Raw genomic sequence first — 16302 nt, 5'->3', positions numbered from 1 at the left:
CAAGCTCAACTTATATAGATAGCTCCCAGTTAGACGATGTTCTCAGCTGTTCGGTCTTACTTCAGAAACCAAATCATCCCCTTCGATCTTCCACGATCAGTGATCCTCAAAGCTACAAATTCTCGCCAGAAACGAAAATGCTTCAAGAAATCGTCAGTCCCCTTGAGACCCATCAACGCGATGCTTTGGGATCCATTTGGGAGCATCTTCTTGGAGATGATTTCGATGATGGAATCAATGCAACATTTTATGCACCGACTCCTGCGCACATGTACTCGAGGAGTTCGAGCTTCAGCGATCTTTTACTGGCACAGAGTTGGACCGAACCACCCCTCGAAGTCGACTGCTCTGAGGACATGTTGGAGTACGGCGCTTTGCCCGACGCGCTCCATTCTGGGTGGACGATGCCTTCGGCTTCGAATCAAGAACTGGATTTTGAAGTGTCGACCATTGGTTATAATAGCATTGGTCTGGCTTCAAATCAAGAACTTGATTTCGAAGTGACGACCATCGATTATAACAGCATTGGTGTGGCGATGGAGGAGAAACCGGAGGTGGTGGAGCATGAGGTACAAGCACCGGTCGAGAAGACAAGTTACAGAAGAGTGAGGAGGCGGCCGTGGGGAAAATACGCAGCGGAGATGAGGGACCCCAAGAAGAAAGGGGCAAGAATTTGGCTCGGTACTTATGAGACACCTCAGGACGCGGCATTCGCCTATGACCGCGCAGCTTTTAAGATGAGGGGGTCCAAGGCCAAGCTCAACTTCCCTCACCTCATCAGCTCCTCCGACTACGAGCCCATCAGGATCAGCACCAAGCGTTGGTCCGCTGAGGCTAGCTCGCCATCCAGTGATGACGGGTCGACCAGGACGAAGAGGAGAAAGAGGGAGGTCGATTCAGATGCTGAGGCAGAGTTCGGAACTTCAATCCCTTTTCCCATTTTGGATACGGGGTTGTTAGGTGTGTGACGTGTTGAGAAATCAAGTGGATGTGCAAGTAAAATAATTACTTTATTTTATATAAACAATATTACAAACTCTCTACACACACCACTCTCATACACCTCTCACACCTCACACCAACACAATTCTTGCACACACCCACTCACTCTTTCTCACTCTACACTTCACACCACCTACTCCCACCCACTCACACACTCACGTACACACCCCACACTTTACGTACACACTCCTCACACTTCTTCACACACACTCAAGGGGCAAGAGCCCCTATTTATAGGAGCCAAAGTCGGTGGAGTCCACGGACAAAATGGCCGAGAAAAATCTGGAGAGAGAGGGAGGGAAAATTCTGGAGAGAGGGAGAGAAATGTCTAGAGCAGTAGAGAGAGAGAGAGAGTAATCTGGAAAAATCCAGAGAGAGAGAGAGAGAGAGAGGCGGTGCCTTTTTCTTGGACATTGTGTCAAGTTGCTTTTCGGCATCTGCTTTTGTCTTCTTCCATTCAGCACATTGTGAAGCTTCCTCGTACGTGGATGGCTTTATGGCTTCATCTTCAGTTGCTTCTCTTGCGATTTTCCATTGAGTTTTATGATCCTTGAATTTTTGCAATGCCAATTCATTTTGCTCTTTAGTCTCATTTTCCTTCTTACTCAATTCAGTCTTCGTATTTAGCATATCTCCTCTAAGAATTTGGAGATTAGAACTCATTTGATCAACTCTCTCATTCGTCACTTTCATTTCGTGCTTCAACCGATTCAATCCCATCCGAAGCACTTCAATGTAGACCTCTTGATCCTTTTCCTCATAAAATTTATTCCCCTTGATCTTATTCCACCGATCCTTGCACCATGGGATGTAGGGTGTAGATGGCCTCCTTTCCTCAAAGAGACCTTTCTTCTTCTCCTTCATGTGTTTGATATCTCTCTCAGCATGACCAATTGGGAACATCATAGCAAGCTTGAGATCCTGAACCTTCTGCAGCTTCTTGAACTCACATCGGAACTTCTCTAGCTCCCTTTCTTTTGCCTCAAGCTCTCGATCCTTCTGCCTTATCATCTCATCCCTTTTCTTCAACATATTCTCCATCTTTGCGTTCTCAACCTTCAGCTTCTTTATCATCTCCTGCATCTCTTGCAGTTTCTTTTCATGACTACTTGTTGGCGTTGTTAGTTGCTTCTTTGAGTTCTCCCTTGGCTTGCTCTTATTCGGGGTCGTGATGGAACCTGTCGAATTATCCAACTCAACTATACAAGCTGTTGCAAGCTCTTCTTGTTCCTTCATTGCAATGGCACTTGAAAGTCCCATTCTTCTTCGCTTTCAATCTCCTTCTTGCAAGAAGTGACGACATTTCCTTCTTCTCACCTGTACCAACAGAATATGGCAATATGTCCTACCTTGCCACAAACGTAGCATCGTTTGCTACGCCTTTTGCTCTTGTCTTCATCGTCATCGTCGTCACAATCTTGATGAGCTCCCCCTGGCTTATAACCCTTCTCTTCTGGTTGCCTTCGCCAATCTCCATGATTTTTTCCATGGTTTGCCATCTCTTGCACCTACTCTATTTCTATTTTGGCCCTTGAACCCTCTTTTATTACTGAAGAGGGCACTTTCATTCTCCTTAATTGAGACCTTAGGGATTTGTTTATCTAAGGCCTCTTGATTGGCTAATATATTCTCCAACTCTGTTAGAGTTGGCTCATTTGCCCATCCACGAGTGGCCGTAACAATACCATTATATTCCGGCCTTAACCCGTGAATTATGATTCTTCTCATTCTTGTCTCAGAGATGGCATTCTCGGGATCTAATTTTGAAATTTCTTTGCAAATAGATTTAACTTTAGAAAAGTATTGACTTACCGTCATACTTTGTTGCAAGATTGAGAGGAGCTCGTTCTCGGAGCATTGTAACTTGGCATCGTTTGTCCTTGCAAACGGTGTCGCCAAGTTATCCCAGCCTCCTTTGGGGTCTTCGCACTTTTTATGTGTTGCAATAATTCATCATCAACAGTCACGGCAAGAACGTAAAGAGCCTTGCGACTTGACGTTCCACTTTCTTAAATCACTATCATTTGTGGGTGGTGTGGTGTTGTTGCCGCCAACAATATCCCATAAATCTTGTCCAAGAAAATAGTACCGCATGCGGGTACTCCAATTATTATAATTAAAGTCATTAAGCTTCTCCATCCCGTTCACCGGACTCGAGAAATCCGCCATCGTGACTTGAGTATAATGCCCCGCACTATACCAAGTAAGCCTGGTCCTGGACCAACCGACTTCACAATCCCGGATTGTGCACTGGCAGAACTCCGACGTACTCCGCTCCTTGGCTCAATGATCCTCAACCGACTACTCACTTACAATGGTCCCCGACCACTGTCTTCGCACGGCCTCCAACGACCTGCTCTGATACCACTTGTTGAGAAATCAAGTGGATGTGCAAGTAAAATAATTACTTTATTTTATATAAACAATATTACAAACTCTCTACACACACCACTCTCATACACCTCTCACACCTCACACCAACACAATTCTTGCACACACCCACTCACTCTTTCTCACTCTACACTTCACACCACCTACTCCCACCCACTCACACACTCACGTACACACCCCACACTTTACGTACACACTCCTCACACTTCTTCACACACACTCAAGGGGCAAGAGCCCCTATTTATAGGAGCCAAAGTCGGTGGAGTCCACGGACAAAATGGCCGAGAAAAATCTGGAGAGAGAGGGAGAGAAAATTCTGGAGAGAGGGAGAGAAATGTCTAGAGCAATAGAGAGAGAGAGAGAGTAATCTGGAAAAATCCAGAGAGAGAGAGAGGCGGTGCCTTTTTCTTCTGACATGACGAACAATTTTTAATTTGATTGTACTCAAGACATTATTGTCTTCATCAATGAGAAGTCAATCAGGCAATTTTATGTTGAGCAAAGACTGTCAATTTGGCTTTTCCTACTCCATTTCCTTAGAGTTTTGTTTACTTATAGAACAGCCAATATAAAAGTGAGTAACAAAGTCAAAGAATTCTTAGTGTATTAACCTTATTTTCCAGGAAATAGCAGGCTTTAAATTAAACATAAAGAGAAATTTACAGCGTCTATGTCTTGAGATAGAGTTCCCAGGTTCTTTCAGCATCCTTCCTCTCCGAGCAAGCTTATCTGCACATCGGCTTCCTTACCTGCAAGCGTGCCTGGTTTTAGCACTCTCGAGAGCTTTCAGTAGAGTTCTACGATCATTCATAAGGGAAGTGAAAATGAGAATTTTCAACAAATTAGACGGGAGTGTCGATACAGTTACCGAAGCATCCAACTTGTTGGATTTTGCGGAAGCGTGTGTGTGCAAGGGAGCTGAGGAATGGAGTAAGGGATAACTGAAAGCACGGAGAATGTATTTCTCAAGTGTGTGGTACAAAAGTTTAGGAGTTCTCTTAGTTTCTAGTTGATGTGTACATAGGCCGACAACTTAATGTCGATAGACTTCGTTCACCGCCTTTTCTGCCGACTTTCAGTACAAAAAACAATAAGTACATAACTTTTAAAATTTCAGCTTGCAAGCTGTCCTCTTGCATGTTACAGTTGGACGTTCCCTAGCTCCAGCTTGTTGCAGCTCCTGCTTGTTGCCGACTTCGACGATTGTTGCCACCACTTTTCCTTCTCCATGAAGTATACTTCATTCTCAAGCATGCGTGGGCTAGTGTGTTCTAGAGCTTTTCAAAAACGGATCACTTTTTAACACAACTCCGCCTCCTGATAATTGATGTGGAGTTCCTCAGCAAGTTTCGGACCATCTCCAACGGCCCAAAGTTCGGCCGCAGAACTAGCAAGGTGGTCAATGTGGCAATTAAAAACAGAAACCCAATTGCCATTTGCATCCGGGGATACCAGGGTTGCCAATAGTCGAGCCATCAAATTTAACTTGAACCAGTTTGAGGCCGGGCGAGTCCATTGCACGAAGACGGTTTCCACGCAGGATGGCGTTTCCTTTTCTGCAGAAACAGCATGGTGTTGCAGCAGCTCCCACAAGACAAAGTTCCTTCAAGTCTTGAAACTTGGCTTTGTCACCAAAAGACTTTGTTATTGCGTCACGGCCAAAGCGACCAGAGAGCAAAGGGGAAAATGGCCTTCTCAGAATGTCCAGGTATCAGTCCAGAATAAACAATTCTTACAATCATTTGCAACATTCTATAACTCTCCCTGAGAAGACCTCATCAGCACCTAGGAAGGTGATGATTCAGTACGCTTGGTTCGAAGTTGGTCTTTAATGAATCGGTACCGTGTTTTCTTCTTTGGAATCGCATGCCCTGATGATTCAGTATGGTTGCTTAAAGAAGAGCAAAGGTTAAGCGACGATTTAACAGCATAAATCACTCCAAACAATATATCCCAATAAACACTAATTCTGGAGAGTTTTTTTAGGCTTTTTCGTAATATAATGTGCCCGTCCGTGTGCCCGCCCAAACCAAGTTGGCATGCGATGATTAATGAGTATAAATTTTTTATCTCACGCAATACTGTTTGTTTCCTATTGTCACTACTATAATTTTGATTCTCATTAGTAAAATGTCGTTAATGTGATGGATATGCACAAAACTTACTATGTTAATCATCTAGGTCACTATAATTTTGGCGACGGTGACTTACGCAATACCAATATTGGTATAGACCCCGCGTGGCAAAATGTGACGTATGAAAGAGTTGGAATTCAGTTATGATATGAGTCATCTTTATGATTATTCTTTTAGTCTGCCAACTTTTTTGCTTCATTTAGAAATTGTGTCGCTAAGACACCATGTGCATGTTGGCATCACATCTACTTCTAGCATACCCCCTTTTCCAATTCACAGTCATGATGTAGAATGTCGAACGAATAGATACTAGACTCATCCGACTCATGACTTCTTTATCTCGCACAGACTGTCATGTTGATGTGTTTCACGATATTACTAGTTTTCACTATCTTCCTTTGCCTCTTTGGATACCCCATATTGAAAGTCGTCAGGCTGATCGTGCCCAATCTCACAGTCACTACATCCACTGATGCCAATTGGAAAGCTGCCCTCTTGGTGGAAAAAGCCTAAAGATCTACAACAATTTGTTCTTCCATAAAGTCGACTGCTTCCTCTACTAACATTGGTTCATATAGCAACACTTGGGATTGGCATCAACGGAGCCATTCGTGCTGTGGGCTACCGGTAGGATTATGATAAAGGCGAATATGACGAAAAGGCCTGAGGGGGCGGTGGTTTAGGATAGGATCGAGAGTGGAGGTCTGTGAGCATAGTGGCTATCGAATTGGGTATGAAGATGCAAAGCATGTACGTGCTTGGGTTGTGGTGAAAGAAAAACTACGGCCACATTAAAGCACACCGTGACAACTTGAGGGTAGCTTTGACGAATTTAGAGGGGAGGAAAGCTTAGTCATCGGCGATAATCTTTTGTCCAATAATTTTTCATCACGCTTCTATATTGATGTTAACTAAATCCATCCACGACCCCAATCTTAGGTGTTGCTATTGATATTAAGGTTCATGAGCTTGCCTTGTATTATTTTGCCCGATATATAACTCAATTAATTTTTTAAAGTAAAAATCAGTACTTGCGAATTTCAATAGATGAGATGGCCTGCAAGTTACAACCCAACCCCATTTTTATATATATTTAGTACTTGCAAATTTCATGTACCGTTCAAAAATCGTGGATCACTAAATTATATGGAAAGAAAACGAACATTATGGCCAACAAGAGTTCAAGGCGGGCTTGTAAATCTTACTATCAATAGCAGCTCTTAAGCGTGGGTTTGTGGATGGATTCAGTCAAAATTGTTATAGAAGCACAGTGAAAGATTATTGGACTAAATTATCGCTGAAACTTAAATCTTCACTCCCCCCATAGACTTTGCAAAAACAACCTTCATGTCGTCACAATGAGCTTCAATGTGGGAATAGTCATTCTTTCACAGCCCAAACACGTACGTGCCTCACATCGTCAGACCCACCCTGACAACCACTGTCCCTACGGACCTCCGCTCTTAATCCATGTCCTCCACCACTGCCTCCTTGGGCCTCTCCATTGTCATATTTACCTTTATTATAGTTCTGTCAGCCAATCGTAGCACGAATGGCTCTAATGACGCCAATGCCATGGATTGCATTGTGTCCCAATGATAGTCGATGAAGCATTCGACTTCATGAAAGTACAAATTTTCGTAAATCTTTGATTTCGCCACCAAGAGGGCAGCATTTCAATTGGTCCCAATGGATATGATGACTGTGATACTCAACACAGTCAGGCCCGCGACTTTAAATATGGTTAATTAGGTCCATTTGGGAAGGTAAAGGAAGATGGCGAAAATGAGTAACACTGTGAAATAGATTAATACGACAATCAACGTGCAACAAAGAACCATGCGTAGTGTCTGGCATCTATTTGTTGGACATTTTGCATTGCGGCTATAGGTTGGAAGGGAGGCATGTGCGGAGTGAGGTAACTCGTGACTGCTGTTTTCAGGTCGAAATGCGGTGGAAGAGATGCCATGGAAAAGAGGAATAGGGTTTTCTAGGGTTTTGGATGAAAGTGAGAAATGACTTTGACTGTGAAAGAAACCAATGCCAAAATATGCAAATCAAATATATAGAAAACGGACTTTACTTGTGTAACAATACTCTTACTTTCGTCGAGTGACAATAGAACTTGAATTGTTCTTTTTTTTTTTTAATGACTAGCACCCAGATACTTACTTGTCGTAGAAAATGATTACTTTTGCATGTGTGCAATAGTTAAAGAAATAAACCTGACGACATTATTCAGAAAAATAAGTGGTTGGATAATTAACTACAAATTTTAGATGGTGAAATATTGGTTCTAAATAAAAAAAAATAAAAAAATTCAAGAGTCCATAATTAGAAAAATTAAATATCCAATATGTAAATTATATACATATTTATATTAGACTTTTTCAAAGTTTTTTTTTTTTTTTAAATTTTATTAGCAAAGGTACACGGAAACCCAAGTGTAATTGTCGTGACACTTTTTCCATTGGGGAAAAGGATAGGTTCAGAGGTGATGTCGAGTTAGGACCAACAATCCCTATTCAACGCGAGTTCTCCCAAACTCCTATCTCGCGCAATCTTGAGATATTCAATTTCGATTAACCCAAAGAGAATTTTATATTAGGAGTTGAGATCAACTAGAAACCAAGATAGGTATTGGACTATACATCACTTTCTATATAACCAGAAATCTAGAGTTTGAGATTTGATTACACTAGTTATCTAACTAGTGCCATTTCAATATCATAACTTGATTATTTGTTAACTAAGTATCACATGCGTTTTTTTTTTTTTTTATTCAATCATGACTCTTATAATTTATGTCCAATAGGTGTACTACGCAATGTTTTTAAATTTATTATGGTGAAATTTATTATGGTCCTAAATTGTAATCTAACCATTAAACTAAAACAGAAAAATAACAATATATATATAAGAATCACAATCAATTCACTTAAAGATAGTAGTGAAAGGATAACTAACAAATTAAGTGCAGTAAAAAGACTCGATAAGAATCGAGCAAAGAATTTAACATAGCCCTATCGTTATCATTATTATCAAGATGGTAACCCTCATGAGCTTAGTTCAAATTGAGTTCAATTTCTTTTCTAAAAAATTGACCTTCTAAAACTAAACTAGATCAAATGTGTCCACTAAAACCCTAAACCATGTGTACCCTAACTAAATGAAATTAAGCTAATTTTAATACTAAAATCTAACTACCTCATCAATGCCTATTTTTTTTCTAACTGTTTTCTAATTTTCTTTATTTTATAATTTATTTTATTATTGATTTATTATTTATTTCTGTATATGGGCCACGGATACAATTTGGGCTCTTATATCAAGCCCCCTTAATCTATTTAACCCATTTCCCCAAAATTCAAATTCAGCCCAAATATATTTTAATGAAGTTAAGCCCATACTTTCCGACACTGTTCAAGCCCAAAATTCATTATTGAACCTTAATTGAGCTTATCTTGAAGGACGACTGCTCCAAGAATGCACTCTAATTCAGTTTTCCAATATAAAACCAATCCTCTTATTCTCCCCTTTTTTTATTTTTGGTTTTATCATGCAGTTGTTATTATTATTATTCATCCTTTGCGTATCATTACAGAGAAACCTTGATGACTCATTTTTCAATTTTAGACAATTAAAATTTCAACAACAATTCATATCGGATTGGAAATCGCACAATTTATCATTGGCCACCGCCAATCTCTGGAACATGATTATCAACCACCTCCATGTATTGCCAGATAATCGCCGCACTCGTTGATCACCAATCATCCACCCATTTGGATTTTCTATTAACTCAATGATATCTCATTCATAGAACTCAAAATGTACAGCTAATGTATATAGAGACATACCCGCGCAAACGAGATCGGAGCACAGAAATCGGACCGTAATGATCGAATCGTTTCCTCGGGACGCCCACCGCAGAACCACGACAGCAGGCAAACCATCCGGAAATAAAAGAAAAGAATATGTCAGTTGCAGTTAACAGATAAAATCTCAGAAAATCGTATTTGATGAATCATGAGGCAACCGATGACATACAAAATAACATCGGGCTGTCTTCGGATCGAACAAAAAATAGGCGTCATCTCGCTTATATTTCTCTGCGACATCTCCTCAGACGTAATCAATATCGAGCGAGGGTTCTGGATGGAACGTTATAGTAATGTTTGGATCTGACACCATCGCATCAACACGGATTTCAGGTCAAACCATGGACAAAAGATTCAATATCAGTCAGATTTCCTGCGAACATTACCATGACGTTATTTTTTTATATTGTTTCAGATCAAAGATTGAACCGAGATGAGGAGTACTTGGATCTCACCTTCTCTTTTGCTCGCATCTTCATCTTCTTCGGACGCCAGCGAGAGAGCGAGAGAGCGAGAGGAAGCGAGAGTTAGCCACAGAGAGAGAGAGAGAGAGAGATCTTCCGTTTTTGAGGGGGCTTCAAGGACTCTGGTCATTTGAACTCTGATAAGATGGATTTCTCTGTTGAGATTTCGTGGGTTTGAATGGGTCAAAGAAGCGAGAATCTCGGATATGGCAGCGCTAACCGTCGCCGGTTGAAGACTAATCGGACTGACTCAACAACTCTATTTCTTCTTCTTTCTTACTTTTTTTTTTTTTTTTTAATGAATGCTTAACTGATCGACACAAATTTAGGTGCCAATGATAATTTATTGTGTAATAGTGTTGAGGCTAAACATTGTGCAATTCGGGTATAAGTTGCAGGACTAAGAAACACTTGAGATAAGGGAGGAGTCTTTAATCTTTGAACTCGAAACTTTTAGGCTGATTCAGGTTTTTTTTTTATCCAAGACCTTGTACTTAAGTAAGTATCAAATACATTTCATAGTTGAGTTAATAAGTGTCGGTTCAATTTGTGTAATTGACTAATCGTCGAAAAATAAACTAATGAACCAAAACTCATCAACTTAACATTATTTTTATCTTAAAAATATCCCCAACTCAAAAATACGTGGTCTTTTAGAAACCTTAGTTTCACTTTGGTTGTTTGCTAAATAAATTTTCTTTAAAGTACAAAAGCTATTTTTTTTTATGGTCGAAAAGTACAAAAGCTAAATCAAAATTAGGAAATAAAACTAAGTGAAGGATAAGCATGTGTATTTCGAATTAAAGTTTTCGTTCTTTTATTGTAGTGTCTAAAATTTAGTGAATATTAAGGGGAGCTTATTCAAGGAATAAATTAAGTTATCCTTGAAATTATTTTGATCTAATTTTGAATTTAAGTGAAAATAATGCATTAATCACATCATTAACCAGAGTTATATTTCAAAATCTGAGTATCATTCATGTATTAATATATATTTCTTGTTTTGACTTCATCACAAACTACACGGATAAACCGATCTATTTGAAGTTCCTTTATTTTTAGAGAATAAAACCCCAAATTATACTCATTATAACATATTTACTGTAATTTTTTTTTGTGTGTGATACAATGAATCCTAAACTTATACCTATGGGATACATTTACCCCTCGTCAAGATTTCACCAATGAACACCACTAAAATCCACGTTGACATTGCACTCATGTGGCTTCAAGACGTTCTTTTGGTTGAAAAATCAAATATGTCCTGAGGGCACAAGTTTGGAGTTTTTGATGTTACAAAATAAATTTGGGGTAGATGTGCTACTTTGGGCATAGTCCGAGGTGTTTTCTGTTTTTTTTTTCCTTATTTTTATATGTTTTTACAAATTTAAAATCAATGAGATGAATTCAAAGATATAAGTGTTTTGGAAGGATTATAGAAATTGATTTCAAAATATTTTATCCTTAGATCTATATCAATATTATTGATCAAATACATTTAAAGACGACTTTCTTTATTTATTTTCAGATTTAAATTTAAATCTAAAAAGTGATAGATGTGTAAGCATGACAAGTCACTAAACTAATCATACTTGGTTGAATTTAGGCTACGTGCACATGACGAGCAAAGGAGCAGTTATGGCTTTGTCGACTCTTAAATTTTACTCGACAAATTAAGCAATAAATTATTGTAAAAAGTTAAAAAAGAAGAAGTAAATAGTGCTAAAAAGAACTCAAAAAAGAATAATGAATAATAAATAAATAAAGATATAGAGCGACAGGTGTTGAGAATCTCATCAGTCATCAGTCATATGTCATCGATGACTACATGGCACTTTCTCAGAAGCTCCATCCAAAATATAGCTCGACCTATATAAAGCTCTCTCTCTCATGTTCTTTTCAATTTCACTGCTTCAGAAACCAAATCATCGCTTCAATCTTCCACATCCAGTGATCTCAAAGCTGCAAATTCTAGCCCAAAGCGAAAATGCTTAAGGAAATCTTCAGTCCCTCTGAGACCGATCCATGCGATGCTTTGAAATCCATCCGTCAGCGTCTTCTTGAAGAAGATGATGATGATCATGCTGTCAACGCATCATTTTCTACACAAACTCCAGCAAACATGTGCAGGAGGTGTTCAGGCTTCGGCAATCTTTTACTGATGGAGAGTTGGAGCAAGCTGCCCCTAAAAGTCGATGACTCGGAGGACATGGTGGTGTACAGCGCTTTGCGCGATGCACTCAATTCCGGGTGGACAGTGCCTCTGGCTTCGAGCCAAGAACTGAATTTCGAAGTGACGACCATTGATTATAACAGCATTGGTCTAGCGACGGAGGAGAAACAGGAGACGGTGGAGCGTGAGGTACAAGTGCCGGTTAAGAAGACGCATTATAGAGGAGTGAGGAGGCGGCCGTGGGGAAAATACGCAGCAGAAATGAGGGACCCCAAGAAGAACGGAGCAAGGATTTGGCTCGGCTCTTATGAGACGCTTGAGGACGCGGCATTGGCCTATGACCGGGCAGCTTTTAAGATGAGGGGGTGCAAGGCCAAGCTCAACTTCCCTCACCTCATCGGCTCCACCGACTACAAGCCCATCAGGGTCAGCCCCAGACGTCGGTCCGCCGAGCCTAGCTCTTCGTCCACCTCCAGCGGTGGAAGCTTTTTGACAGGGACGAAGAGAAGAAAGGGAGAGGTCAATGTGGATACTCAGGTGGACTTTGGCAGTTCGATCTCCTTTCCCATTCTAGATATGAGCTTGTTGAGTGTGGATGAACAATTTTTATTTTGATTGTGGAAACTGTAATTTAGTGTTTTTATCCCATTCCATTAGGGTTTGTACACAGGAAAAGAGAAGGAAATACTTCTTTGCTATAGATTAATCGACAATTACCATTTTTTATTTGAGAAGTTCCAAACCTGGCTATGGTTTAAGTCAAAACAATGTCATTTTAGACAGTAATTCTCATTCAAATTAAAATTAACAAACGTTCGAGAGAAAAAGTAGCAAAAATCCTTATTAATATTTTCCCTTGATTAAATTGAATGCAGTTAATAGAGAGATTTTTTTACCAAAAAAATAAAGATTTACTTGTATCAACCGTAAGTTTTTAAAACTGAAAAAGAAAAAAAAAACTATAAGTTTACCCACCCTGTGGTGGGAGAGTTGGTTAGGGCACACACTAGCCACACAAAAGGCTAGGGTTCGATTCCCCTACTTGTCACGTTGCATGACTTAAGTGGGGTGCCATGGGTGGTGGAACCCTGCACTAATATTCCCACGGGTTTACGTCGCCAGTTGCCAAAAAAAATTGTAAGTTTTAAAACTGAAATTGCACATTTCAATAACCTTTGGACAGCCACTAACCCTATATATATATATACAAAAGCATGCGCGCATTATTGTCCTTCCCCAATGAAATAAAAAGGAGCGCGCCCCATGCCATGGTTTAATTTAAAATGGATAATAAAAAATATTAATTCATGTCTTTCGTGAATAAAAAAGTCTTATTGAGCATTTCAAACATGCCCTTTCTTAGAAACTTGATCTAACATAACTAGGAGCTAAGAATTAAATCATTTATGTTGAAATCACCAGCAGCCAAGCAGTCAAGCTCAACCTACCTATAGCTCCCACTTTGCTGGTCTTTTCAACTCTTCACAAATTAAAACTGGTTATCGGTTTCCTTCAAAAAGGATTAGTGGCTACCCTTTGACCGTTCCACTGTTATTCTGCATTGGACGGTCATGCTAGCCAACCCCAAGAAAGAATATGTCACTTGCAGTAAGAGATAAAATCTCGGAAAATGATATTTGATGACTCATGAAGGAAGCAACCAATGACATACAAAAGGACACCGGGCTGTCTTCGGATCGAACAAAAAATAGGCGTCATCTCACCTATATTTCTCAGCGACATCTCGTCAGACGTGAGCAATATTGAGCGAGGGTTCTGTTTACAACGTTATAGTAATGTTTGGATCTGACACCATCTCATCGATGGGGAATTCAGGCAAAACCATGAACAAAAAAAAGCTTAAATATCAGTCAGATTTCCTGCGAACACGACGATGACGTTATTTATTTTTTATTTTTTTAGATCAAAGATGAACCGAGATGATAAGTGTTTGGATCGCACCTGTTCTTTTGCTCGCATCTCCATCTTCTTCGGACGCGAGAGAGAGAGAGAGAGAGAGAGAGAGAGAGAGAGAGAGAGAGAGATGAGCTCTTCCGTTTTTGGGGAGGCTTCAAGGACTATGGTCATTTGAACTTGGATAAGATAGGTTTCTCTCTTGAGATTTCGTGGGTTTGAATGGGTCAAAGAAGAGAGAATCTCGGATATGGCTGCCCCAGCCGTCACGGGCTGAAGATAATTGGACCGAACTAACGCCCCCCGCCCCCCTTCTTTTTAATGTATGCTCTATTAATCTACAAAAATTCAGATGTTAATAGTATTTGTTTTTTTTTTTGGTCGAAAAGATGTTAGTAGTAATTCGTTGAGCACTAATGTTGAGGATAAACGCTGTGGGTTTAGGTGTAAGTTATAGGGCTGTGAAATACTTGATTGTGAGTGACCGTAACTCTGAGATTCTCCGATTTATCAATAGATTTTTTGTTGGTTTTCCCGTGGATGAAACATTTTTTGTTGATTTTCCCGTGAATGTAGGTTTCGATGTTCGGATTGAGGCACATGTAAATTTCTTGTGTCTTTTCCATTATTCCTCATGTTCTTTTTATGTCATTTTCTATAGCTTCTGATTTAATTGCAAAGTTGCGATCATTGTGTCGCCAAATCACAACGCAAAGAAATAAGCAGCGATGTTGCGGGAGAGTTTAGAAAGAAAGAAAGAATAATTGTGTTGTTTCTTGATGATGCGTGGAAGCATTTTAGACTCCAGGATGTGGGAATTCATGATGGAGCTGGACTCAAAGGTGGTCCTAACAACTCGTTTCTCTAAAGAATGCTCTCCAATGGATCGTGAAGAGATTAAAATCCAACCTTTAGTACTTACCCCCAAAAAAAATCCAACCTTTAGATAAAGGAAGAAGCGCGGAAATCACTCGTCGAGGAACTTGGGCCTAATTCACTAGCCAGTACACGAGCTGAAAAAGGTTGCACGAAAATCGCGAATAGATGTGGAGGTTCGCCACTCGTAATTGACACAATGGAAAGGAGCATGAGGGGAGAGAGAATGTTTTTGTGTGGCAAGACACATTGAATAAATTGGAGAGATTCCATAAAAAAAAATACAAAAGAGATGGGAGATAAAGTCTTGCTGGCATTAACACTCAACCTCGTCAAACCCTTAAGTTAAACACTGCTTATTATTTTGTGTTCTAGTTCGAGGAGGTGGATGGATCCACCCAATGCAATTGGCAGATTAGTTTACTGATGAGGGATTGCTTGATGAATTGGATACAAGGGAGGAACAATGCTACGGGGGTCTTGCCATAGCGCACATGCTTTTGAGATGCTAGCTTGTTGGAAGTTGACTATATTTTATTACGTTAGGATGCATGATTTGATTAGATAGATGAGATTACAAATCATGGGTTGGGCCTAGGACTAAAGGTTGGATCTAGAGGCCCTAACCCTGGACCTTGGAAGTTTACCCAAGGATTTACGAGGGTTTGAAACGAACCAACACCTAGATCCAAGGCCTGAGATTACGACCTGAACATAGCACCTAAGTAGACCTTGATGCCAAAATTGTGACCTCAGAGACTTGATGGACAACAATCACCCCTTACAAATCCACGTTCAAGGGGCTAGCATTCGATTCATAATCCTCATTGTCTCAAGTTAGGTGTCAAAGTCTAGAACCAATGGAGGGTCATTGTTGCGACCTAATTTTCGAGTGAACCACCTAGGGTTTAGGCTAATAGATTATTAAGTCTTAGACTTGACTCGGGCTCTTCTAAGCCCATACCAATTTGCGATTTAAGTTCAAATTTTTAACATGCAAATAGATTTTATCTAGGAGTTACCATTAATCAGTTTATGGTAGGTCGATTAGACACCTAAATAAAATAATGAGAGAATTATTTTACTCCTACGAACTAGAGACTTTGGGTACGGAGATTTGGTTACACTAGATTTCTCTAATATCATTTTGGTACTATTCTTTTTATTTTTAAAAATGTTTTTGCAAGTAGTTTGGATTTATTTTAATTTAAATCACTATCATGCGAAAAAGTGATCACATGGGTGCTCAATCATCATTAAACATTCAATGAATTAAACAAATTGTATCAAAAGAATTAAATGCAGAAAGCATACAATTTTTTTTATCTCGAAATAAAAACATGTAATTTAACTACATGACATAATTTTACTAACAAGCAAATTCTAATTAAATGAACCTATTATGTGAACTATTTGACACGCACCTAACATTTTTGTATTTTTTTATTTGAAATTGAAATTAATAA

The 16302-nt window shown here is 39.6% G+C and overlaps 3 protein-coding genes across 3 annotated transcripts; 2 read left to right on the top strand and 1 right to left on the bottom strand.

Annotated features, from left to right (window-relative positions):
- The first annotated feature begins 137 nt into the window (after positions 1-137).
- On the top strand, positions 138-968 carry LOC104454905 (ethylene-responsive transcription factor 13). Its single transcript, XM_039317390.1, has 2 exons — positions 138-468; positions 577-968. The coding sequence occupies exons 1-2, from the start codon at positions 138-140 to the stop codon at positions 966-968; spliced, it is 723 nt and encodes a 240-aa protein (XP_039173324.1).
- Positions 969-1126: 158 nt separating this feature from the next.
- LOC120295811 (high mobility group B protein 6-like) lies at positions 1127-2262 on the bottom strand. The gene is made up of 2 exons (XM_039317389.1): positions 1402-2262; positions 1127-1135 (listed from the first exon to the last, which is right to left on the bottom strand). The coding sequence occupies exons 1-2, from the start codon at positions 2260-2262 to the stop codon at positions 1127-1129; spliced, it is 870 nt and encodes a 289-aa protein (XP_039173323.1).
- Positions 2263-11895: 9633 nt separating this feature from the next.
- Positions 11896-12661, top strand: LOC120295810 (ethylene-responsive transcription factor 13-like). Its single transcript, XM_039317388.1, has one exon. The coding sequence runs from the start codon at positions 11996-11998 to the stop codon at positions 12659-12661; it is 666 nt and encodes a 221-aa protein (XP_039173322.1). The 5' UTR covers positions 11896-11995.
- The last annotated feature ends 3641 nt before the right edge of the window (positions 12662-16302 follow it).

The sequence above is a fragment of the Eucalyptus grandis genome, chromosome 7 (genome assembly GCF_016545825.1).
Source record: "Eucalyptus grandis isolate ANBG69807.140 chromosome 7, ASM1654582v1, whole genome shotgun sequence".
NCBI classification, from domain to species: Eukaryota; Viridiplantae; Streptophyta; class Magnoliopsida; order Myrtales; family Myrtaceae; genus Eucalyptus; species Eucalyptus grandis.
Note: the sequence above shows the minus strand (reverse complement) of the source record. Positions and strands in the feature narration are given on the sequence as shown.

Bases quoted from the DNA above. Each gene is read 5' to 3' on its own strand.
- LOC120295811 (XM_039317389.1), bottom strand. From the start codon at position 2,262: ATGGGACTTTCAAGTGCCATTGCAATGAAGGAACAAGAAGAGCTTGCA.
- LOC104454905 (XM_039317390.1), top strand. From the start codon at position 138: ATGCTTCAAGAAATCGTCAGTCCCCTTGAGACCCATCAACGCGATGCT. The intron at 469-576 runs GTCTGGCTTCAA...ATGAGGTACAAG, and splicing joins CATTGGTTATAATAGCATTG to CACCGGTCGAGAAGACAAGT.
- LOC120295810 (XM_039317388.1), top strand. From the start codon at position 11,996: ATGTGCAGGAGGTGTTCAGGCTTCGGCAATCTTTTACTGATGGAGAGT.